The sequence below is a fragment of the Pygoscelis adeliae genome, unplaced genomic scaffold (assembly GCF_000699105.1).
Source record: "Pygoscelis adeliae isolate BGI_AS28 unplaced genomic scaffold, ASM69910v1 Scaffold85, whole genome shotgun sequence".
Taxonomy (NCBI): domain Eukaryota; kingdom Metazoa; phylum Chordata; class Aves; order Sphenisciformes; family Spheniscidae; genus Pygoscelis; species Pygoscelis adeliae.
The window spans coordinates 943,254-970,035 of NW_008824900.1; the positions used below are offsets into that span (position 1 = coordinate 943,254).

Consider the following 26,782-nt stretch of genomic DNA (forward strand, 5'->3'; position numbering starts at 1 on the left):
AGGCCCTGCTCTGCCGTTGGGGAGAGCTGTCAGTTCAGCCCCGACGCTGCGTTACCTCGGCGAGGGCGCGGGAAGGGGCAGTGTTTTAGCAGAGATACTCTGCAGTCGGTAAGAGACAAAATACGGGGTTTCTTTTTTTGCTGCAGAACTGAATTAAAAGTTTTGGTGGCAAGTTTAAACTTCTGAGCGTGTAAGAGGGCACCCAACCACAACTTGCAGCAGCAACTCTGGGATACTTGGTGGGAATAGCTGGAAAGGTTCATATTTCCTCAAAGGCAAGCAAGGTAAAAATCTTTAATTAAACACTTTAAACGTATACAGCCTCCGCAGTGAATAACTTTGAGAATTAACTGACCTCATGAGCAGTAGCAATTCAGGAAAATCATCCTACAGTTGGGCTTTGGGCATGGCCCTTTCAGCTTGTGCCCCAGAATTGACTTGCTTCTCAGTTCTTGGACTGTAAACTCATTATAGCATATGCCTTCCATTTTTAGTGTTTTTAGGCTCTTCAGTAGATTGTGAAGGGTTCTGAAAAATAAGTAAAACAAGTAACGTTTCCTCTGTTCTTCAGGAACTTTATTTACTACACTGACAGTCTCATGCTTTGTTGAAGAAGGAACTTTTTTCAGTTTATAGCATTCTTGTCTATTGAGGGTGCAAAACCAGTAGTGCTCTATAATAAATCATTTCGATACTTCAATGTGACAATTATATTCTCATTTCAGCTTTATATTAAGGACATGGTGACTGACTTTGATGAAAAACATGATGAATACTTAATATCCCTTCAGCAGAGAAACCGGTAAGGTACAGAATTGTTACCACCATTGAGTGTGTAATACCCATTGTGTACTATCTAATATAGTACCTAATATCAGCAGTTGTGAATATTAGTTTAAAAACTTGGGTTTTAAACTTGTGATGCAAAGTCCGACTTGCTGTGTCTTAAAATATTAAGGCGTTTCTCTTTTCTTCCCTTTGTTTGCTAAGTACATCAAAGTTCTTATTTCTAGAGAAGATCACACTATTTCTTCAGCACACTTTAAAATGTAGATAAATTTATTAATAAAATAGCTATTGTTTCCATGGCTTGCAGGGAAGATTTTTGTTTAGAGGTTCTAGATTCAGAAGTAATTGGCAGCTCACACTGTGTGAGGATGTTGTTATGAGGCAAGGTTTTTATGTTGTCAAATACAGAAAATTGCATGCAAACGTTGCTGAAGTTAAATGTGCAAAGTCAGGTTCTGCTCAGGTGGGAGATAAGGACACCTAGGTTGCTTTTGCAAACTTCAGTATCTTTCAGACAAGTTTAAAACATTTATTTTAATCTTTGTTCATATGAACCTTCCTGTCATTGTACCCTAGACAGATGAATTTCATAGGTTAATTCAGAAGGGTCTACAAAATCTTCTTGCTGGATTCCCTCCTTTACCACAAGCCATAAGATTTTTACTCAAATCCTGTAACAAACTGAATTGTTTGGTGAAGAGACCAAAAAAACCTACAAAAGCCACAGTTGTGTTAGAAGAACAGCCCATTTTTGTGAACACGGGTTTCTTTCATATATAGTCTCCTAAAGTGGTTTTAGGAAAGGATAAAAACAAATTATTTAATGATTGAAACAACTTGCATCCCTATTATCACAGCTCTAATTCCGAATTTTGGTGGAGACAAATGCCACTGGGTTACGACATGACAGGCAGGTGGCAACTGTACCTTTCAGAAGAGGCATGCTGGATACATTCACGTGTTGGACATAACTGGCAGTTTTGGATAGCGGGGGCTGCAGAGCAGCCCGTGTGGGAGCAGGTCAGGTACTGCCCCAGGCCAGTCACAGCTGGCTCCTGCTGCATCCAAAACTAACAGAAACAGCCCATCACGTACCAAACTATCAGCCCGTCAGAGCAGCCTGGGGTGGGTTTGAGAGAGTGCTGGCTGCAGGGAGTGGGGTGCTCCTGCGGAGGCATGCTGCCTAGAGGAGTGCTGGGGACACGGCCGGGGACACGCTCTTGGGAAAAGGTGACTCGTGTCAGAACACATACACCCTTGGGGGACTTTGGCCTGTGGATTGACCCACCCTGGAGTCAGAGGGAAACCAGGAAGCACCGTGCAGGGACAGGCGGAAATTGTCACCCACGAGGCCCCAACCTCCTGGCCTGCATGTCACCTCACCGAAGGAATTAGGATGGACTGAATATAACCCACAGCGAAAGGAGGGAAGATTAGACTTGGAAGAGGGAGGGTAGGTGTTTCACTGAAATTGAGCCTGGGGAAGGGCGTTTTTTTAATATTATTTTATCCAGACTTTAATTTTCAGGTATCTCTAACTGCGCTATTGACTGGGGGCTTTCCCCCTCAGGTTTCGAAACACAAATAATCTTTTTCTTTTTTTTTTTTCTTGAAAAAAAAGCTCAACCATTTTTAAGCTTTTTGAAATTCTATGTAAAACTCTTTAAAATTCTCAAGAAGAAAGGTTAAATATACTAAATAGCAAATGGAAAAAATAACGTGAAATGAGAAACAACATGGAAAAAATCTCAGAAGGGAGAGGTTCGGTCAAACTTCTTATGTCACAGCATGTGGGTACTCATACAAGCATTACAGAACAGGAACAGGTCCCGGAAGCTATAGTCTGAAATTGTTATTTGAACTATGAACATATTTTTCAGCTTTGTGACTTCGTGTGTTTTTGTATTTATTGCTAATCTGACCATCTGTATATGCACTGCGTAAGGATGAATTATTATCCTTTCTACTTCAGGCTACTGGGACGTTTGAAAAGAAAGGATCCTATACAAATCAAACTGGAGCAGTTAGAACAAGGGTTTTCTCTGTACCTGAATGGAGCTAATTCAGAGCTGAGAAATTACCGCAGAAAAATCAACTCACATGGCTACCTTAAAAATGAGACAAAGACCGCCAGGACAAATGGTGAGTTACATGAGAGTTTTACAGAGATTGCAGTCTAGAACTATTTTAAACATTTACTCATCAGAGCTGTAATTCAGTCGGTGAGGTTACTGGTCAGGCTGTGATAAACAGACAGCAGCATTTGAGCTTGGTGGAATGAAATTCCATGGGACTCTTTCATCAGAGTACTTATGCTGGTTGCATGTAAGGAACGGTCTCTGCATCACCCTATCAATTTCTTGTTGATCCCTAACTAATTCCAAAGTTTAATTTCCTCGCCTCTCCAGTTGTTAAACAGTTATAACTAAAACTAAAAGATTATAAATGTATATAAATTGCCAGTGTAAAATAGTTGTATGCCTTTGTCCGATACATAACACCGTTCATAGACTTTAAGATCTGATGGACTGATGGACTTTCAGATCTGGTCTGGTTATCTAAGTCTGGTGTCCTGTAGACAAATGACATTTGATGACATGGACTATAACCAAATTATATCCAGTAATAGCTGCATTAAGCTCATAAATTATGTTTAAGCTATAATAGTTGTCTTAAAAGGACAGCTAATCTTTATTTAAATATTTGAAGTAATGAAAATCTACCATTTTCTGCCAATGATTAGCTGGCTTTATTTAAAAATGTGTATTTTATTTCTAATTTAAGTCTGTCTGTCATAGAGAGCAATGTAGTGACAAGAATAATTTTGCATGTATGAAGGTATAAAGTGTGAGCTTACTGGCCTTCTAATCTATTTAACATCATGAAAATAAAGTTGATTTCACTAAATCCCCGTGTAAAGCAGTTTACCAACGTCAGTCTGTTATTCTCACGCTTGCTACAACCTCTCTATCTTAGAATGTATTCTTTTAAGCTGTTGCTGTGTAGATCGCGTCTGCTTAAGCTTTACTTTCACTTAAAAATGAAGACAAAGAGTTTAAAAAGTTACTTAATATGATAATTTATTATGACTGAAAGTTTATTAATCTCAACAATACCGGAAACTAACTTTTCTTTCAGTAACCGTTCTAACCATGACTCTAAGCTCAATCTGTTTTTTTTCTTTGTTTTCCTGCTACACTGGGTGCATACTATTTGTTTTCAAGTTTAAGTGTGTTCAGGCTTAGCTGTCTGCTATATAATTTCTTGCAGGTTATACGGGATGGTGATAGGGAATCAGCTAGTCACCTGGTTTCACTGTTCTGTATGAAAGTAAAAACTTGTGTGTAATGATGCAAAAAAGTTCATGTTCTGGAAATTGGAAAAAGAAGGAAATGGTGTGCTCTGTCACACTGGGATGATGGGATGATGTCACACCGGGTAGCTAAAGAGGGTGTAAAACAACCTCTTTGACTTTTCGGTCCAAAAATTGTGCAGGGATATTGTGGCAGCAGCTGTAATAGAACTCTGTCAAGAGAAATCTCCTCTTCAAGTTTTGCTGTGCAGCTGTTATCTCTAAGCTTAACCAAACTTGTTTATTTTTATGGTCGCTTAATGCCATTTGATTCAGTTACGGTAGAATATTTAAGCTTGTCTTAGGGACCTTTAAAGACTTCAGTGGCAGTCTCTGTTCCTTTCCTCAACTCCATCGACTTAGAGACAGTAGCATTATCTCTGCAGAAGAGAACTCAGTGTTTTGCTGTTTCTTAGCTATCCAATGTTGTTATTTTAAACACGTGTAGTTGCAGTGAAAGATATCAACTAAATTATCATCCTGTCATTTTTCTCCTTCCATTTGATTTTACCACTAGAGTCCAGAGTGGGAGTTATTGGTGATCTGTATAAACTTCTTGCTTGGGGGTAGTACCTTAGCAATTTTGTGGTCTGTTTAATTTCTAGGCATTTCTTCTCAATTATTGAACATGATTTTACTTACAGAAATGATTTCTAGCTGAGATACAGCACTGAATTTTCTTCCCTATCCATCTCCCATGAGAGTTATTGCATCATTTATTACTTCTAAAGCATCCATCTATAGGATTAGTCTTCACTGAAAAATTAGGAATGTGTGATACTTAATAAGACAGAATGGGCACAAATCTGTCTTTGTGGTTCCTAAAAGTGTCATCATAAATCTATTTGTCTGGACTATTTTCTTTGTCTGTGTTCCCTAGGAGTAATTCATGATAACAGTGATTGATAAACTTTTTACGCTTAGGCTTGGTAAATGAATTAAGGTAAATGATGGGCTTGTAAGGTAGTGAAGCAGGTCTCTAGGTATACTGTCATTTCTTTGGGTGTATAACCCAGACAGTTTCACAACCATGTATGTACTTCCAGTGAATGTCCGTGTGGTCACAAAGACATGGCTTAAGGGTAGCATGGGGTCTCCTTTGATTATGACTAATATTTTGATGATGTACTAATCAGTCCTTGGCTCCTAGACTGGGCCCTGTCAGCTCAAGTCTCCAAGGGAATGATACCAGTGGACCTATTTTGTGTGCCAAAACAGGTAGTCGTTGGTATTCACATCCCATCCATCCCATGAGAAGGATGTTTTTGTTCTAAAGTAATGTTTGTAGCACAGATGAGTAGCTCAGCTGCATCAACTTCTGCCTGGGATTTGAACTACTGTTTTTCCTGGTTTAGAGAGACACGGTCACATGAATCCATCACAAAATACTCAATTCTGAGAACCAAATACTCAGCAGTGGTAGCATGAGTCCTACCCTGTCCCCTTTTCCTACTTACATTTATAGCCTGCATGAGTGGCCTTCTGGGCAGTTGCTTAGAAGAGATGAATTGCTTAGGAAGTGAAAGATGCTTCCAATTCTGTCCCAAAGCAGTGGCTGAATCAGACCATGCTTCTGGCATTGCAATACGGGACAGTTCACCCTCAGTGCCAGAAGAGCCCCACAGTAATCAGCAGCAATGCTAATGACCGCAAAGTATTTCTGGACTTACTTAGGAATAGCCAAATGGAGTAGCAGGAGCTCTAGTTGGAAAGGCTGTTTTGCCAAACAAGATGTTATATATCTTGTTTCTTCCTTGGAGCAGTCCATTCCTTTTCCCCTCTGTTCTTAGTCCTGTTTCAGGCCTAAGAGACAGATACTTTGTGCTGAAGCAATAGAACATCTTGTTCTTGCTCTGTAATTTTATGATCACTCTAAATTGACATAAGCATACACTGTTCCTCCAAGAACAGTCCTACCCTGTGCCTGTTCTCTCCTACCTGCTTGTACCAGCATTTGTGCAATCTCATGGTGAACCAGATTGCACAAGTGACTACAATTAAAAGTAATCTTTCTTTTAAGTTTTTCCTCAGTTAAAACTTGCCCATATCAATTCTCTGAACAGTTCACTGCACAGGTGCATGTAGCGTTGCCCAATCCAAAAAAGAAAATGTGGTATTGAGAGTTGTAATGAGCAACCTGATCTAACTTTGAAGTAAGCCCTGCTTTGAATGGAAAGTTGGACTAGGTGACCTCCAGAGGTTCCTTCCAAACTAAATCTTTCTGTGATTCTGTGACCTTTGTAGGACGACTGCTTCTTTTATTGGTAGTGCCAGTTTCTGCTGGCTTAGGGTGACCACTAAATTATGGCTTAAAGAAAAAAGGTTTTGCGTCAGCTATTTTTCTCCACTGAGAAGAAATGGAAGCTGTAAATCTGTCTTGGACATAGGAAATGAGAAACCTTTATTTAGGATGCTGGTTGAGAGTGTTGGTGATGTCCTTGCTTCATTGAGGATGCTCATGTGACCTGCAAGATGTTTGTCTCTTTGTCTCAATCAAAGCATCTTCTCAAAAATCTGTTGTTCCACTGTAAGTTGAGACCATTTCCAGCACAGGAACCCTTAGTTCTGCTTGACCATACACAGAATTTTTGCAGAAGTTCTGGAACAACTCTTCCTTGCCTTAGAAATGAAGGAAAGTGATTGTTTGTCCTTCATTTATGACTTGTACATGAAGAATCCTTCTCTGCACAGTATGTTAAATACCTAATACATTCTGTTTAATCTGCCAATACCGTATGTTTCCTTAGTTTGAGAGTTTATACAATTCCTTTGTAAACCCAGCATATCACCTGTTGTTCACAGGAACCCTGTCTATCAGAGTCTGCCTTCAGTAGTATGGGTTCTGGGCTCACTTCGCTTCCTAAGACAGCTTACTGTCTACCCAGCTAGGAGTTAGAATGATGTGCACCCCTATTCTAGAACATATTTCTATACTTTCATATCAGTGAATGTGGGGCTTCATTTGCTGTTAAGCTAATGTATTTGTAAACAATTTATTCTCTTGAATACACATGATGATGACTGTCCCCGGAGAGGTTCAAAACTCCTGCTACTAATGCACAACTATCCAGTATCTGAAGTGGAATGCCTTTTCAGTTGTTGATACCATTCACATGTCAAAGATTTACTCTTCTGTCCTCATCTGGGGAAAACAAACAAACAAACAAATGCAAACTAAGGTGTGTATTGACAAATACTGTATTTCTATTTTCTGTCTTCTAATTCTTGTCTCTACATTCTGAAAAAGCAGCCCAGCTAGAAGAGAGTGAGTTGCGAGAACGCAGCGCACACACTGCACCAAGCAAAATACAACGCAGAAGTTGGCTTCAGGTAAGAAACAGTTTGAAAGAATGCATATTTGAACTAATTCTTAGATTGTAAATAATTTTAGGGGAAATCGGTTGCAACTAGTAGATAGTGGGCAGCTGGGACCCTTGTAGAATCTGAGTCTTGGTTTGGTCTGGATACTGAGTGACAATGTGAAATGATACTCTGACCAGTTTTGTCTCTACTTTGAATCCTGAAGAGGCAAATCTCATTGAAAGGGTCTGGTTTCAGTGACATCCACCACAGAAGCTTTTGTAGCCTTGACATGATTGGCTCAGTCTGTCCTCCAGCAGAAGAGCTGTTGCTTGACATCTCTGATGGCAAGCCTAGAGAGCTTATCTAGTGCCAAGGGTGGAGAATCTCATTTTGGAGATACATCCCTGCCTGTCACTGCTGTTCTCCACCCTGCAATAATATTAAGGGACAGAGAGGTGTAATTTGCATTGAGTTGTAATTTGTGACAGATTCTTGTAGATCAGAAGAGAGGAAAATGCATACAGATAATAAAAATACCTGCCTATAAGAAATTTGAAGCCAAAAGCTACATAGTTGTTTGTTCACTGGAGAAACCTCAATAGTCTTTTTTTCTTTTGGCTTAAAGAAGGATCTGACTTAACCTGTCAAGGAGTATGACTTAATTAACAGAACAAATGTGAGTTCTGAACAACTGAGACGTGTTACCCAAATAATTACCCTACTTGATTAGCAATTGCCCTGGCTGGATGTCCAGTCTGTGCTTGAGTGACTGGGGATCAGGGGTCTGTGTCACTGCGGATCAAGTGATCGTGTCATGCACGTTTTCTTTTCTTTCAGCAAATATTGCACATTCAAGTTTTAAGGCTGCATTACTTTATTTATCACCCTTACTACTTAGTTGAATTCATTTTCTCAGCTGCTATTTCTCTCAGTAGATCACTGCTTACATACTGGCCTGTAAGAACTTGTTTGCTAAATTTGCCAAATGCGTGGCTAGTCAGAACCTACGTCATTCTAATCACAAGAGCCAAATGAAGAAGGATGTATCTCCTCTGACTGGATTGGAAAGTTAGCCAAATATAGGTAGCTATAGTAAAAACTAGCTACTACTTGAGACTAGCTTAGAATGATACCTTAAGTCTTTTATCCAATTGGATGGGGGGATAGCAGGGTTATAGTACCTTAATGAACAACTGGAATTATTTAGCTAAGGAAATGTGCAACCACTGAGTAACATGCAGGTTCTGCCAGACAGCAGTTTACTTTCCCAGTAATTTTCCCTGTGGGTTTTTTGGATAGCTAGAGGACCTAGCAATTCATGTTCAAAACTCTCAAACTTAGGTTGTGCAAAGGTATGCTATGAGGCAGGAAGATAGACTTATTGAAAGAACACATTCTATCAAAAGCCAGGTTGCCTTAGGATCCTCTCTCTGGGACATCTCTGCTCCTGGCACTGACAAAATGGTAGAGGAGTGTATTAACACCAGATAACTAAGTTTAATATCATTGCACAGAATTCTGGATCACATGTTACCTTTAGTGAAACAGTCCTCTTCCCATCGTTCACTTATGAGACTTCCCCCTATGGAGTATGTCTGCACAAGAGTTCAAAAGTAGGGGAAAAAAGTTACTTACAGATAACTTTGTTCCTTGAGAGAGGTATATGCACTTCCTGCTTTCTCTTTTGTCATGTTTTGGAGTACTGAAATTCTGTGGTATGGAAAGATGAGTTTCTCAAATCTCCTACCCCTCTTTAGCCATGCTTGAGTAACTGACAGTATGCATACTTTGATTGCATCCTAATTATGAAGTAAAACAAGTTAATTTGAACCACTTTTGCAGCCATTTCTGACGTTTACAAAGGCAAAGAAATCTTTGTGCTTGAATGCTTAGGGCATAATATTTCGCCCTCATTATATTATACACAAGTGTAATATATTTTCAAAAAATCGCTATTACTTCAAGTAGTCATTTTCATACATAGACATTACAGAATCACAGAATTATTGTGGCTGACAGGGAACTCTTGAGATCATCTAGTCCAATCCCTGTGCTCAAGCAGGGTCAGCTAGAGCAGGTTGCCCAGGACCATGTCCAGTCAGGTTCTGAATACTCTACAGATGGAGACTCCACAACCTCTCCAGGAAACCTGTTCCAGTGTTTGATCACCCCCACGGTAATTTTTTTTCTTCTGTTCAGATGGAATTTCACGTGGGTTTTTTTTTTAATTTGTGTTCCTTGCCTTTTGTCCTGTCAGTGAGCAGATACCTGTCAGGTATTTATACACATTGATGAGATCCCTCAGAGCCTTCTCTTCCCCAGGCGGAAGAGTCCCAGCTCTATCAGCATCTCCAGCAGAGACCCTTTGCTTGTTGGCTCCTCAATCCTGTGTGCACTCTAGAAATCTCCTAGGTTGCTTGAGGCCTGCTGTGTTGTCTTTCCAGCAGATATCAGGTTTGTTAAGGTACCCCTTGAGGACAAGGGTCTTTGAACTTGTGGATTCTTCCATTTTTTTGAGGAAGACCTTATCTACTTCTTCCTGAACAGGAGGTCTATAGCAGATACCCACTATAACAGCACCCATGCTGGTCTGCCTGCTAGTCTTGACTCAGAAGCTCTTGACTGGCTCCTGACCTGTTCCTCGCAGAGCTCCAATCAGATGACAATTCCTTCTCACCTTCTCAGCCTGTCTTTCTTAAAGAGCCTGTGCCTGTATCCATCCATCGCAGCACTCCAGTCTTGTGAGCTATCCCACCATATCTCTGTGATCCCAGTGAGGTCATAGCCCTGTAACCGGATACAAGCTTCTAACTCCTCCTGTTTGTTCCCCATGTGTTTTTTCTCCATTAGTGTAGATGCATTTCAGAGAGGCACCCAAGCACGCCAATTCCCCGGAAGAGGCTCGAGAGCTTTCGCCATAGGGTTGTTCCACCAGCACTTCTTTACATGCCTGCACTTTAAGTGATTGCACTTCAGCTATTTTGTTGATTGTGATGTCCCTACTCCTATAGTTTTTTCACTCAACTGATGAGGTGAGGGGGTGAACCCCAGTGGCCACTCACTTTGATGCCAAGCGCATGGCTGGGCATGTGTGGGCATGGCCCATGTGTGCTGGGCCTGACCCACTCTGGGGATAGCAGCAGCAGCAGGGAGTTTGACTAGGGCAGTTAAACCATAATGCAGGGGCCCAAAGGTGAGCTCAGGGAGGACAGAAACCTTCTATGGAACAGAGGGGAAAACAGTTGCTTGATCTAGATATTGTTATGTAAAATGTCATGATTATTCTTTTTGTACTGCTGAGAGCACAAAAGATGTCTAATTTCTCTGAATGCTTCTTTTAACAGAAAACCGTGGAGATTAAAACAGAAAGGGGGGCTAAACTCTGCATTAAACCTCCTCTTGAGTACTCTGAGGATTTTGAACCTTATGAAAGCTTGAGCGTGGAAACAAATGGTCATGATCCTCTCCGTTACTCCCAGGTACAATTGGCAGTTGCCTTCTATTGTTCATGGTAGTGTCAATTGAAATGTGAACGGGCCCAGGTATTAGTCTTGACTAGAGCATGCAAACCCAGTATATAGTGTTTCTTTCAGTAGATGATGTCACATTGATGAGATGTGACACAAAGAAGGAAAAAATGAAAAGAAAAAGTAAAACTACTTTGAAAATCTAATCTCAGTCAACAACGGTATAACATGTTAAGTCCTAATTTAAAGAGGCAGAATATTGTCTCTGTTGGATAGAACTAAGGTATTTCATGCGAGGAGACTCTTTCAGTTCACTTAATGGTTGTCCACATGGACGTCACTCTTGGCTATCAGGTTAGAGAAAGCTTAAATAACAACTTTTTCTGGGTTTAGGTTAGTTTTTGAATAAGCATGATAAAATTGTTGCATGTCATTGTTTTACCTAACAGAAGTCAGAGTAAAGTTTTTAAAATATTATAATCAATACGGTTGCTTTCCATCAAGGGTTGTTATTGTATTGACTCTGTTGTTTGACGGTTCAGCCTTCCATTTGGTTACTAATTGCGGTTTGTTCTAGCACACTTCACAGATGTCCTGTGCTTAAAAAAAAAAAGAGTAAATGAAAAAAAATTTATGAATGTTTTTCTGCCTAACCAATTAATGCTTTTCTGGGTAGTGGAGTAGTGTCTATATGTGAAACTGTCTACAGATCTTACCACTGACATCAGACAAACTTCCCAAGCATATTTTCCTAGCTTGCATCTTTCTACCTTTCCTACATTGCTTTTGAGCTTATGAGTTTTTTTGCTCTACAAACCAGTAACTTGTTTGCAGTGACGGATATTTGTAATCATTTATGTGTAAGTAGTAAGCTAATAATTTTAGACCAAAACCCCACTTTTCTTTGTATTCCAGATGGAAATGCTTTTGGTTTTCCTGAAGCTATAATGTGTTTTTGTGAATGTCTTGTTACAACGCAGATGTCATGAGGTTTCTAACTAAAAGAAAGCCTGTACAATTCCCTGTCAAATAGCTAGAAATATTAGTCTTGACTGTCATAAAGACATGCTCAATATCAAGCTTCAGGTTGCTTATAGACCCTCTTTTGAACCTAAGTTTGCCTGCTCTTTGTAATATGTTTCTGTCAGCATGGATTTCCTAACAAGTGTAATCTGTAGCAGAGGAGCAGCTTGAAGCTGTCGCTGCAAACTGAACATAACTGTCACAGTTCATTTGTACCTAAGATAGCTTCAGGTTTTCATTTTACTCATACAGTTTGCTTACCTATACTTATCTCAAAACTCTTGATACCAACGAAGTAGGAAAAAAACGCATTTAAGATATGCAAGGTCTTTTCCTTTTACATTCATAAAAACAAAAGGCTCTCCAGCATCATCTGTGCTGTTTGTGGCATATGCTGAGAGAGGCAGGGCAGTTTTTTCAACAGTAAATTTCAAAGTAGATTATTTTTTGCATAAAATCCTGTTACAGAGTGTCCAGTTAAAAAACCCTGTGCAAACTGGAAGCTTAGTCCATTAGACCACAAGTCTTTTCTACTGTTTTTTGAAGTATAGATGTGTACAAGACAGGACTATCATCATCTATCCAATTGCTCATAAAGAAGTTACTATTGCATTAGCTTTGTAGTCTTGTGAAGGCATTTGGAAAATCTGAATTGCAGCTAGTCATCAAATAGCAAGCCAAAAGATAGGGTGATCTAACTGTGTGAGACTGGAAAAATATGTGCCCTTGCCCTCTCCATTACTTACCTCCTGTTTGTAACTTATTCCTAAAAATTGGTTTTGCACATAAAAATTGCTTGGCCTACAGAATTTTCCTGCAAGGATTCTGATGAGAAGGAACAAAGGAGTTTTAGGATGATTTTTCTTTACGAGTCCTCATCAGAGGAGTGAAGACACATCATAAGAATGTGAATATTTTTAGCTGCATCATGGCTCTGAGTTCATGAGAAGATTTTTCTTTCTCCTAGGGGAGGAAGAGGCAGCCACATCGGTTTATTTTAAAATACATGTTTAAGTTTTTCTGACAAATCTGTTTGGATTGTACCAGAAATTGAGAAGAAGCTTGCAACTCAATATAGAAGAGAAAAGGATGGAAGAAGACTCTCTCAGCGATGATTACGACTCTGTTGAAGAGGATGTGTTTTCAGAACCATCTCCCACTGAGGAAACAATTACAAGCTTTGGAGGCCTTCAGTTGCATAGCAGTCGATCACAGAAAGAAGCTTCTGAACATCAGGATGCTGGGAGATGCTCTGGCCTTGATTCTGGTGCCCTTACTGTGTTAGAGTTCAACCAGGATCAAAGTAGTAAGTCTCTGTGTATTATGCACTACTACAGTACTGTAATAATTCTTTGAGAGCATTACTTTTAAGGGAATCGCTGCTGATTAATCGTTAGTGGTTACTCCATACTCTCATGAGTTTTCATGCTCTGCAGCAAACCTGTTGTTTTAATCTCCTGATTTGGGAGACTTGCATCCTCTTGCTACTACGTTAAGAAATTTTTTTGCAAAGACAAAGATACAGCCCTGTTTAACCCACTTGCATCACCAGGCCTAGACACTCGAACTAAGATTATCTCAGACTGTGAGATTTCTCATGACATTATTATTTCTTTAATATATTTATTATTCTGGACTGTTTTTGCAGTAATCCAGGCAGCCAAATCTTCCCGGTCTCAACTTCCTCCATGTCACATCCTGGGTGCTGGATACCTGTCGTCATAGCATGTGCTCTTCATCCCTGATGAAAGATGTATTAATTCGAGAAAACAAATCTATTTGGCCATGAGCCACTTCTTTTTGTCAGGTCTCCTCCTCTGGAGACCTCAATGTCCAAACCCAAAACCAGTCACTAGGTCTCAAAGATGTTTAGCTTGTTAAAGGTAGAGAGTTCAGGCGGAAACCAGACCTTGACCTACATTCAGTATTTCTCAAAATTCCCTCCCCACTAATTTCAGGTACCTTCATTGGTTTTGGGTTTTTGTTTTGTTTTTTCTTGTTTTTTTTTTTCTTTTCCTTATCCATAGTTAATTCCTTAACTTAAGAGGAACAATCTTTGAACGAATTAAGTAAAGGAGTGTTCCTCTCATTATCATAGAGGCGAGTGGAGTGTGAATGGGGAGAGGTGGCAGAAGAAGAGATAGGAACAAGGGATAGAACAGCAGTGAGAAAAAGATCTTTGGGAGAGTACATCATTTTTTGTTCCAGAGAGAAGTTTCAAAGCTGTGATGCAAACAATGGAGGCACTAATAATTCTCAAATAAAAAAGTGAAGAAGTACTCTTATGAACTACACTAGGCAACCCTGTCCCCCTCTGAAACTTCTAAATAAGACGAACATTTTAGTCTGTATTTTAAGAATTTATTTTGGTATAACTATGTTAATAAGTGACTCGGGAACTCTTTTTTATTTTTGCTTTTCTTGACAGTAAAGCAGGTAAATATCTGGTACAGATGAGATATATTGGTACCTTATAATGATATATTTTATTTTGTTTCACGAAGTCAGTGCAAGCCATGCATATGTACTTCTACATCAGTAGAACAGTATCAGTGAAAGGGAGGGAGGACGGAGGTTATCACTTTAACTATGCCAGCATAATTAAAGTGGCAAAATTTTAGCAGTTACGATCCAATAAGTTTTGCCTGGCTGGCTGCTCCTAAATATCTCTGAAGTTGATTATTTCTGTTCCCTTATTATCTTGCAGAAGTGAAGCCACTGCGAGTTCTCTCGGCAAAAAGAAAAGATAATGCTGAAATGTACATTCCTGTGAGACCAATCGTGGTAAAAAATAAAATCACTCGGCCACTCTCTGCTGAGTTCTTGCAGCAGGAAAGACATGAAAGAATTTGTTCGAGTAAGAAATAAGAATATATAATGTCAATAAGGAGAGTTTTCATGCTTTTTCCCCTCTGGCTCAGATGTAATTTCAGCACACATCTGTCATTATGTGATTTTTCGTAGCTGTTGACCTTTTTTTTTGGAGGATTTTTTTGTGGTTGTTTTTACCACCTCGAGTGTTTTGACTTAAGTAAAATTGTGAGAAAGTCCAGAGCCTGTATACTTTGTATACTTTAGTCTTCTGCTACATCTTTACTACCTTCCTTCTCTTTTTCTTCCACAGCATAAAACTTTTTCCTCTCCCTTTCAGACCTTGTGCTTGCTCTATGTTTCCCACTTGCCTCATGGAGATCTGTTCCCCATGGTATTAACGGAAGCGTGTCTTCTCAAAATCAGCAATTGACACTTTGGTGGAAGATTTTAACACAATGCGTTTATAGCAATAAAGGCATAGTTTTCCACAGCACAGCAAAACTAGCTCTGTTGCTGCTTGGGACTGTACTTGAATTACACCTTTAATACTGCAGATCAGTCTCCAGTGCTGGGTAGATATGTCAGTATCTAGTACCATAGTGGAAAATGTTTTTCCTGGACTGGAGAACACTATTTTGAAGGCACTGCTGCTTATTCTAGAAATCTGCTGCTAAGGCGTGGTCTTTACCTGGGCTAAAAAAAACCCAACAAACAAACCCCAAATCTAGGGGTTGAAATCATAACTGCAGTTGTTATTTCAGCACAGTCCTTAATTGAACAAGTCTGATGAACTTGAGTTTTGAAAGGTCTGAGATAAAGTTTTCAGACTTACCGTACTCTATGGTTAAGACACTCTTTTCAAAAAAGCAAAATCTAGATGTGTCCCAAGGAAGCAATAAAGCTAATAGTTTTGAAAAGTCAAAATATTAGTTTCTTAATTGGCAGAAAACCAAATTGAGGAAAAGAAGCTAATTCTTTTTGGCTTCAGAATAAATCCTCTTTGTAGCTTCCGAGACCCTCACCCACCACCTGTCTGAGCAGATGCTTGCTTTGACCATTTTCCAAAGGTGTGTGTAGCATTTTCTCAGGCTATAATAGCGCTTGTTAGAACTGTTTCTGTCCAACTATCACTTTAAATCCTTCAATTAATTTCATTTCACAGGGATGGTATAGTATAGAAAAATAAAAAGGACTTTATTCTGTCCCTGTATTTGCAGAGGTGACTAATGCTTGTTGAAAGTTTTTGTGAGTGAAGATGGCATAGGGCTTAGAGTGTGAATGCACGCAAATCTCAATTCAGTTTTAACTTCCTGTCTTTTCATGGGAGGCTTCACGTTACTAGCATCCACTGCCATTTTACTCCCCTGCTTAGTAAACCTCACTGCAGCATTATGAACACGCTTGTATATCAGCCTGTTCTTCAATGTTTTCACTTGATCTTAATGTCTGTACAACTTCAGTCTCTTTTCTTCCCTTGACTTTTGAAGTCCTTGAATATAACCACTGTGCTTTCTTTTGAATATAACCACTGTGCTTCTCTTTTAGGCTAATCTCAGATCCTCTATTGTTAAATTTTATTTCCTTTCTTTTAAACCTGTTTATAGGCTGTGGCGTTTCTACTTCTCTGTGATGTGTGGGAAGATTGGGATGCGTATGGGCATTTTGATGACTACTTAAGTGATAAGGTCATTTATTTTGCCTTGCAAATAGCAACTCCTGATTCCCCTTGTTTTGCTAGGAGACTCTGGGGATTCTTCCAAAATAGCTGAACACCCCAGTTACACTGAAAAATTCTGGTGTGCTGAAATTATATATACTTCTTTTTTCAATGAACTGTTTACAAGGCATTTCCATTAAATACCTGAACAAAGCAAGTACAAAAAATATTAAGGCATAAAAATTGTGTTTCTCATTTGTCAGTTTTCCTCCTCTTATGATACTGTTTCAGCTGTTGTCTAAAGTAGATGTGACCTGGAATCTTAATATAAAAACAAATTGGAGCAATTCAGCCTCGCTTGGGATGGTTACAGACTGCTAGCAAAGCCCTGTGTCAGTAACTGAATCGGGTGTTTCAAAAATACACTGTTGTAATGTTCCATACTTATATGTCCGGACAAATGAATATTCCTTCCTTCTTTTGGTGACAGGACCATTAAGTCGACCAGAAAGACCGCTTTCAGCAACTCGAAAGAATGTGTGTGAGAAGGATCCTGATCTCTCGGTTTCAGCTGTGGTTAAAGCAATGCAAATTGAAAATGAAGTCTTGCAGAGAGATCTGCAAAGGCAGACAGTTTCCACAAGCCCTCAAAAGGTATGGCAAAATACAGAAAAGGGCTGTTTGATCAAGTAGCAAACCCCCCAAGAATTACAATCTGTTATACATTAAGATTATGTATGAATGAATGGTGATGCTTCTTAAGTGTAATTGAATTTGTATTATTCTTCCATAGGGTGGTTTTCTTTAATCTGCGTCCTCAGGACGGCATCCCACAGCTCTCTCTTGATTTCAGGGATCACTGAACAACTGATAGATCAGTCACATGATATGTCTATACAGTCAAATGCACAGCTGCAGGCCTGGTTGAGCCATTTTCATTCTGGAAGCTTCTTAAACAAGATAATGTGTGATTTCCATACCAATAAATCCTACCTTCCTACTGGATTCATTAATATGGGCACTGTTCCCTGTTAATACATGCTCTGCTTTTGGAGCAGAGCTGTCAGGTACACTGCTGGCTCTTAGTGAGGAGGAGCTAGTATGGGTTTTCTGTATCAATGCGTGTACATCTCTTATCTCCAACAACCATGTTTAAAAGCAATTAAAAACTCATCTTATAAACAAGGAAATCAACAAAAATCCATTCCCTTCTGATTCAGGTCAGACCATTATTCCTCACTGAGTTAAAGAATAAGGAAGTTTGTGTTGACAATCCTAGCTAAACTTTGAGCATAACCAGTAATTCAGTTCTGCTAACAGAAGGAAAGTACCTGAAGAAATTTGAGCATAAACTGAAATTTACAAAACTATCTCTTATGGACAGTGTTCACGGATTCAAAGTCTGCTTCCAGGTTGGTGTTCAGGAGACTCATTTTTATAGGAACGAAAAGCAATATGCCTAGACACTCTTGGAGTTACTCATTTGAATTCTGAGAGTTTCCAAGACAGCTGACTACTTCAGCCTAAGCTGATGCTCCCTGAAGTTGTGAGTTGATGCTATGATGAATATGTATCCACTGTCATCACTAAGCCGACGTTAGGTTTCTGGGGAGTTTTGGTTAGGAGTAAAGGTTAAAATGTTCTTTTACTGTAGGTAAGTACTTTACATACGATTTCTCCATCTAGGTCAACTTTTCAATCTTATTCCTCTTGTTTTTGAGATATTTATAGCTTTGTGATTGAGAGAACAAATTCCATTGAATATTCTCACATAATGTACCTTCCTGCTAACATTAGAACTGATTTTAATAGTGTTGTGCTTAAATGAAAAATAATCAAATAATACTTAAAATAGACGTAATTTACCCTGACACTTGAGATGGAGTTTCAAAAACCCATTGTGAGTTCTCAGTCTTAAAGCTGACCTAAATGATCTTCCAGAAGTAATTCAATTTTGCTTACACAATTAAGGGATTGTGGAACTTGGCCTTTGATATTTAAATATATAACAATGCAGAATTTTTAATACTAAAAAAGTAATTAACTTCTAAGCATTTTAAAGTTCTCTTACTCTTCAAAAATTATAGAAATGGAAGTGACCTAAGAAGAGGATTGCCATTCCTCATCTGGCTAGTTGCTCACTGTGCTGAGTATTCTGTCTCTGACAGAACCTACCAACAAATTTTTAGGAAAAATAACAAAGGGAGCAGGGTATATTTACAAAGTGGGTTACAGGCAGAGAAAGAGCCCATAGCGTTGCAAGAACTGCAGGACATTTCCTCTGTTTTCTCTTAGATAGTCACTACTGATAGTTCTATATTTAAGAAAATAAATCAAGATTTTATTCTAACAAAAATGAGCTTTTTTGGGTTAAAAAGTCTTTATGATCCTTTTTTGGAGAAGGAGAAAGTCTAGGCAGACCTGTGCCAAAGCTTTGGCCAACCCTGAGTCCTACCAAATGTATACAAGGAGATTTCAGACATATATATATATTTTTTTTTAATAGTCATCAGAGAATGCTTTTATGTTACTTTTCTTCCACATAGAAGCTCAGCTCTTTCATTGCAAACCAAGACCAATTCTGTTAAATGTGCTTTAACTCAGTATAGAGCTACAGATTAGCTAAGGTCAGCTGAGACCAGAGCTGGGCCCAAACTCTTATTTGTTCCAGAGATGCAGACTGATACTCACTGGTATGTAGAGAACAATGTGAATGAAACATGTTCATCTTTGTCTTACTTAGAAGAAATTTTCTGTTTCATCTGTTGTTTCTGCAATGGCTGAACCTCCAGAAAAAAGCCAAACAAGGACTGCAGTCACAAAAGCTGTTGAGAGAATTTGTCCTTTTGGAAGCAGGTATATAGATTTCCTTTAAGGCTAGCTTCCTTTTTTGAAGAGAGATTTTTCAGTATACCACCATGTGTAGTGTAGTACCACTACACCTAATTACCTTTAGATACCTGAGACATCATGCAAGTAGTAGCAAATCAGGGAGAAGGTTCCAGCCTTGGGCCAGTCTCTGTGGATCAGGGAACTGCCAACATCTCCCTCTGTTTGTCTTTATATTACCTATGTATTACTTTCTCAGACTGCCTCAGAAGCAGCTGAGAACTGGAGCCCTGTCTTTTAACCAAACTCTGTGTATCTAAGGTGGGATACTGCAACAGTTGTCATTCCTCGTGGGGGTACATGGGATTCTTCCGTGGGGTGTGTGGGTTCGTCCTATCATCTCTTCACCTTCGCACCAACAAAACTATTTCTTAAAAATACAAGAATTATGAAGAAGTAACACATAAAAGAATATGTATGTTTCAGACAACGGAAGAAACTTCTGAAAGTCCTTCCAGAGCCTGAGAGCCATTCTGCCTGTGGTAATGACTTATTCCTATCTGAAGACAAATCTGAAGTAGATTCCATGTTGAGAGAGAAGGTTTGTGTATATACGCACCATAACTGATGCTTCCCAGTATTACTGAAATAAAAGTACATTGAATGGTCCGTATTCCACCGATTCTGCCCCACGTCAACTAATAAACCTATGGCAGGGTAAGAGAAGAGCATTTATCACTGTTCCTTTGTTCATCAGAATGACAAAGGAATCAGACAAAGAACAGAGAGCTGTTTTCTCCTTAGGCTTTGTAAGAGGGTGGTAAGTTCTCTTCTCTTACCCTGCCATAGATTTATTAGTTGATGTGGAGCAGAATTGGTGTAACCCAGAATGATTGAATGTCATCCAGATAGCCTTGAGTTTGCAAGCTTTTTGCTTCTGACTTGTCAGTATTGTAGTCTTAACAGTCTTTATTTTGTTCCACGTTTTATTGTTTTGTCACTTACATTTATACCATATTTCATTTTGGTCCAGATGACAACCAGTATGGAAGTACGTGATGCCATTTATGTGACTATGGAACTTCTTTCTAACTGGGGAAATCCAGTAAACGTGGGCCTGAGCGAGGTGGAATTCTTTGATTTATACAATGAAAAGATATTTGTGTCTCCTCATGATGTGGACATTCGAAATGCTGACAACCCAGGGGATTTGTGCTGCTTGGTCAATAAGAACTTAAATGTAAGACAGCTTCGTCCTGGATGTGAAAATTTCTCATTATAATATTTCTTTAATATTCTATCACTAGGCTTTCTGTTTAGAAACATGATTGCATTTTGAACCTGACTTGCATAACAACTATCTGATAATTTTAAAAAAATACAAATATTTGCTTATTATTAACAAATCAGCTTTCCTGTCCAAGATGTTGGTATTCAGTTATAATTTTGTTTTAGAACAGAATTTGATTAATTTGCCTGACTTGCTTAACTGAGCAACTGGAAGGAGACAGCTTTAACTCTGCCTTCTTATACATTAACTCTGTGGTATTGTCTTGGATGAAAGAACACATTCAGTTTTTAAAGTATTGTAATGTAATCATAGTGTCTGTAGAACGAGATCACAAAACTTTAAGGACAGGGAATTTCACATTTTTACAGTATGTCTGCTGATAAACTTAAGTAATTCTTGTGATCTGAAGGTATAGGAGCTTCACTGCTAACTTCTTCCAGATGTTTAATTTGAATTTAAGTAAACTTAAGAAGGAAACATGCTTATTTTCTCCTGTCCCCTTGTTATCCTTTTACCGAGGGAAGAATCACGGAAGAATAAGATGCGTAGGTAGGTAGCTTTGAACAAGAGATGAAGAAAAATGTGTGGCATGGTAAAAGTATTTCATGGCTCTTCTGTGAGATAGTAAGATGAGGAGACATGAGGTGCTTACATACTAAAGACAATGGACAGAAAACAATAACTGGTGTGAAATTCTGATGCTACTGAAGAGATTAGCAAATGTCCATAGCCCTTCATACAGCCATAATTTCATTTGTGCTGCACATTCACTGTGTGTCCTTTGTCTCCATGGGCCTTCAGAGCTAGGAGTCTAGTCAAAATTAGTATGATTTTAGTGGATAAGGATACTAAATGACTTAGTCTATTAAAAAATATAAATTCTAACTCATTTCATGCTAATGATACTTTTCTGCTTGCAGGATGAATGAGAATAAAAAGAGGGCAAATATGCAGTACTTCGAAATTTAGTTGAAACTCAGTACGGAGTATTATTTCCAGACAAATATTTTTACTAGAAACATCTTTCTTACTATCTCCTGAAAATTGTAGTTTGGGTGTCATAAATACCCATTCTCCTTTACAGGCTGTGCTGTCTGGCAGATGACACTCAGTAGTAGTAGCAGTGACTCTCAGACTTTCTAGATAATTATAAATTATGTAGTAATATATTCATTAATCCATTATAAACCTGTTACTCTCAGCATTTCTCATATATTTATATATCCCATTATTCTGAAGCAATGAGGTTTTATATTTCATTGATTAATATATTCCTTTGATTTGTGACACTGTAATCTCCTCTCTTGAAGCTGGAAAGGTATTGCATCAGAGAAGATGCAATCTGGACAGGGAATACAGTCTTAGAATGTGGATATGTGATGACTGAACTGCAGATTCCTTCAGAAGTCAAAGCAGCATTTCCAGTTTGTGTACATTTCAGATCATACAGGAGAGCTTTCGGGTGCATTAGAAAACCCAACAAATTAATGAATCTCCAAGCAACTAATATTTTCAACAGAATGAAAATTAACATAAAAACTTACTTCATGGAAAACTCACTTAGCCACGGTTAAAACACTTCCATCTTTGGTCACTTAGGTGTACATTTGTCTTTGAGAATAGACATACTGTTATTGAAGATCAGGGATTTTATTTATTTATTAGTTTATTTATTACCCTTGCAGACGTTTAAGAAGAACAGTTAAATTGCTTCCTCCCTTGTACTTCATGATATGCTGTAAAACAAAAAAATGCCTGGCAGAACATCAGGTGCTCTTAACTAAGGAAGTAGTGCCTGATGGGATATAATGCTTAATAAGACATAGATTAGGCATTTCATTGACATTGTTTTTTGTAAACCTTTTTGATTCTTATATGCATATATATGTCTTTTAAACCTCAGAATAACAAGGACAGGTAACTGTAATTCTAGAAATATCTAACAAAGGTATTTCTTCACAATGGTGAACCCTCAGACCCATGTCATTCCTCTCCACAGTGCTCAAGCCTTCCTTTACTCTCCATCAGGTATTCCTTCAGTGCCCACACAAAGCAGTGTCTTGGGCCAGTCTCCCACAAAATCTAAGACCAAAGGTTCCCACTCTCACGTTTTTTCCTTGATCCAGTTCAAATGTAATTCCTACTCCTGACATATCAGGTTCACCCTGGTGGTGCAAAGAACTTCTGGACTAGATTTTTCAGTGCTAGTTGCAAAGACTGTACTCCAGACTCAAGTACCTCACGTGAAGGCAAAGGCATCACCATCACTCTTAGTGATAAAACATGAGAGTCCTCCACAGTCTTGTGAGTTTTGGCATGGATTCATTAAGGTGCCTTCAATTTCTGGTGTCAGATCTTTGACATGCTGACAGAGACTGTAACACCTGTGAGTTTGTGTATCCTCAGTCCTGAACAGTTACTTCCACTGATAAAATGATCTTTACACTGCCTCTCACTCAAGACACAATACTCAGACTGGCCCTGATACGCCTTCTATTGTTTGGAAGATCATGTGTAACTTTACAGAGAAACTAGTGAGAAGCATGAACAGGTCTCTCCAGAGTCCATTCTGGTGCTGAATCTGTGCCGTCCTGTGAAGGCACCTCTGGCGCTATCTCAGTACACAGCAGAACCTATTGATTTCTAGGGCATCAGGTCCTGACTTGAGAGGTCTGGAGGTGGATCACTCATCAAATGTTGTCTGCTGTTAGGAAATGATTTTTTAATCATTCTCATTCATATAGTATGACTTGAGTAACATGATCTAGCTTTGAAGTTGATCCTGGAATTGGGTTCACACTGGTTTGAGGACTATCCTTCATTTCTTTGATGTTAAAAGGCTTCTTTCTTTTTTTATATAGAAAGGATTAAACCTGTCTGGCACTCTTATGGCTGTTTATGCCCAAAACTGACATTCAAAGCAACAACAGTCTCTCAAAGCTTTTTGAGAGGCCGCTGGGGCAGAGACATTATGAACCATCAGAGCTTGGTATATGTAGATGACCACCCTGAGAAATGGATCTATTCATGATGGTAAGGACTGGCAGAGCTCTGTCCTTAACCATCATTAGGCACACATCTAAATTACTTGATAGGAAAGTTTTGTAGTTACTGTCTTCAGAAAAAACTGGAAGACTCAGTTCAAAGTGAAAGGATGTGGAAAAATACTGACTTTGTGTACCTACTGTGTGACTACATGTACTGTGTATCCTTGAAAATAGAAAGGATAACTAATTTATCTGCTAATCTCAGATCACTGAAATGTTGTCTGCATGTATATTTACTTTGTGCCCTTGTTCATCTCTGTTTTGGGGTAACATTTGACATTAAGTATATTAATATTCAACATTTTGATTTTGAAACTCTTTGCTCCTTGCTTCTTCCTGAGCTGCCACACATCCTTTTCCTCCATTTCTGAACATGTAGAGGTAGCAGTTCTGAACAATGTCCAGAATTAGGCATTCTTTGGTACTTTAAAATGTCTTGATTGTCAGTTGTCTGTAGATTTCATGTTGGGAGTTTCTTATAAAATTTCAAGTGTAGAGTCCTATATATAGCTCTAAGGAATAGATCTGTAAGTGAAATTAGTTGTCTGCAAAGCCTGATTAAAATAGAGGCAGTGAAATAAAATTCTGTAAGATTGCCCTCTTTAGAGGGCAAACAGAAGTGTAAGCACTTTAAGAAATTGTAAAATGATTATATGGTGTCTATTGTGCTCAGTGATCCCCTCTAGTGCCTGCAAAGCTGATTAATTTGATTAAAATAAACTGGGCTTGCTTTGACCCTGCAGTTACAAAGCATGGCAGACTGCCTGTCATTTGTGAGCACGCAGATGTCTTACCGGGACAGCAAGCAGCTGACCTTTATCTAATTGTCAGGTTGTTGTGAGCTGTCTTAGAGGCAGGAGAGTCAGATTTACTGTTTGGAAATGAGGTTAAGGTTTTGCTCTTAACATACCAGATTTTATTAAATGGTTACTTTTCTAACCAATGTATATTTCTCTGTGGGGTGGTGAGTGAATTAAAATACGCTGCTTTAGGAGAAAGAGTATTAGTGACAGTCTGCTTGTATGTGTTTTTAGACTGCGAAGGAAAGCTTCCTTTGGATGTGCCCTTTCCATCCGCCCATCCAACTTTACTTTGTTATCCGCAATCCCACCCGGTCACATGACTTTGGTATATCCAAGATCAAGATTTGGAATTACAACACAACAACTCCCTGTGTAAGTAGTCTTTTCTCAACTCCTCTGTATGCATGCTCTACCTTGCCTAGGGAAACTCAGTTTGGTCTTCTTTCCAAAAGTATGAAATAAAAGTAGATACCATTTTCTCTAATGACATAGGGAGCTAGGAGGGGTCCGTGTCTACTGTGAAATTTGCTTTTGTCTTAATTGTAAGTGGTAGCAATGTAAGTGTTAACATTTTCATAGGCACAATTAGCATTTTCTTTCAAAGTTATTAAAGATCTCTAAAGACCTAATAAAAGGCTTGCATATTCTGCCAGTTAATCCTATACAAAGGTAAGTGCATCTTAATATTCAGGACTTCTAGTTGTTTTATCACAATATAAATAAATACGTGTTTAAATATGTGTTTTCTCATGTATATAGGTATAAATAGGCTGACTGTTGCTCAATTTTGTTTTTTTCACTTTAATTAAGAAGTATACTAACTGTGTGTTCATAATAAAACAAGTAATATAGTGTTACAAGAGAGACATCTCATGGCAGATGGTCTCTTGTTTGTGTGTTTGAATGTCACCATGGAAATTATTCTTGTTTGTACGCTGCAATGTTAAGAAAAAAATCCCAGGTACTGGATCAAAAAGGATTTGCTGTCCTGGATTATAAATAAGAGGCTTTATCCCTCTGGTTTTGCTCTCATCCATGTTCTTATATAAGCACATATGGTAATTTATACTGTGGAAATGGCCATGGAAGGGACAGCTTAAACGAATTTACTATCACATGATTTATATTTATTTTCTGGAATTCTAATAGCTTTTTCTATTACAATGTGGGCTACAGAATGTTCTGTCATCATTAGAGAGTGCAAAAGGGACTGCTGGTTTTGGAGGTAATTTGTTACCAAACCTATTGGATATAATGCAGGAAATACACATAAATGTATTTCTGTGTTTCAAGGCACTGTTTTTTTAATAAACTGCTATGAGGCAAGCTGTAAAATCCATTAGGAGTATAATCCCATGGATTTTGGTGGCAGTGCAGCCGTCTACGCTGTCTAAAGAAATGTCTCATTATTCTTAAGATAAAAGAATAATACAAAGTAGTTCTGCCTAATTCTGTAATTTGTCATGAGGAAGTTTTGTCTGAGAAGTATAAAACCCCAAGATATAATTAGCTAACCATTTTCTTCCTGGTAATGTAAATCTAGAGCCAGATTTCCGTGTCATTTTTTTGGTAATCATTCTAACCTCCTTCTTTCCCTCAAAAACCATGTAAGTGGGAGGTACCCAAGTACTTCTTCAAAAAACAGACAAAAAATTAATTCAGGCCAGTACTTGTGGATTGTTGAAAATGTTTGAGTTTTAGAACTTGAGTCTGGAACTAGAAAAAATATATCTGAAGGAAGCTGTAAAAGTCAGATTACATCATTGTCATAGATTCCTTGATTCATTGTATTACAAGGAAGGTCTCAGAATGCTTCATCTTGCCTTTATTTACTTCAGATGAGGTCTGCAAAAAAGGAGGTCATTTTTAGTCTGCAAGGACAGATAAAGTGTAAGTGAGGGCAGGCAGTTCTTTTCAAGTTTGTCTGAAATATTCAAGCATTTTGTAAATACTTGCTACAGCCTTGAAATTGCATCGTTACTTGATGTTATTAAAACTCTTTCGTAAGATCCAATATGATGTCTGTTGTTTGTCTTCACAAATCTGTGAATGGAATTAATACTTAAAAGCATGTATGTCTTAGTTGCTCTCCAATTGGATCATTTTCTCCTTCAAGCGATTGCCCATATGCGTGTTCCTCCTCTGTGTATGTTCACGTCCATTCTCTTGAGTTGGAGATTTTTTTCAGTGTTGGACTCCCACTGGGGTGCAGTGTCTGTAAGGATGCAGCAGTTTTGTTCCAGCAGAGTTAGGTTTGTAGAAAAACTTTGTTCTTTTAGTTCTTGACTTCTTTTCTGTTGCTCCTTCTTTTTCACTCTTCTGTGAGAAGACAGGCAGAGACAACTTCAAGTCCTCTGTCCAGGTGTAATTCGCAGAAAAATGCCTCTGGTTTTAAGCTTTGTCCTTT

General features: G+C 38.6%; 2 protein-coding genes across 2 annotated transcripts in view; one reads left to right on the forward strand and one right to left on the reverse strand.

Annotated features, from left to right (window-relative positions):
• GTF3C1 (general transcription factor IIIC, polypeptide 1, alpha 220kDa) overlaps window positions 1-408 on the reverse strand; it is a 49,016-nt gene extending 48,608 nt beyond the window's left edge. Inside the window, exon 1 of the mRNA XM_009324803.1 lies at window positions 392-408. Coding sequence (XP_009323078.1) covers window positions 392-408 — 17 coding nt within the window. The remainder of the gene's footprint in view (window positions 1-391) is intronic.
• A 322-nt stretch (window positions 409-730) lies between these two features.
• The window catches only part of KIAA0556 (KIAA0556 ortholog), a 65,490-nt gene continuing 39,438 nt past the window's right edge, over window positions 731-26,782 (forward strand). Inside the window, exons 1-11 of the mRNA XM_009324804.1 lie at window positions 731-802; window positions 2,762-2,931; window positions 7,389-7,471; window positions 10,789-10,923; window positions 12,982-13,240; window positions 14,642-14,791; window positions 16,896-17,059; window positions 19,152-19,261; window positions 19,721-19,835; window positions 20,268-20,474; window positions 24,607-24,747. Coding sequence (XP_009323079.1) covers window positions 741-802; window positions 2,762-2,931; window positions 7,389-7,471; window positions 10,789-10,923; window positions 12,982-13,240; window positions 14,642-14,791; window positions 16,896-17,059; window positions 19,152-19,261; window positions 19,721-19,835; window positions 20,268-20,474; window positions 24,607-24,747 — 1,596 coding nt within the window. The 5' untranslated portion in view covers window positions 731-740. The remainder of the gene's footprint in view (window positions 803-2,761; window positions 2,932-7,388; window positions 7,472-10,788; window positions 10,924-12,981; window positions 13,241-14,641; window positions 14,792-16,895; window positions 17,060-19,151; window positions 19,262-19,720; window positions 19,836-20,267; window positions 20,475-24,606; window positions 24,748-26,782) is intronic.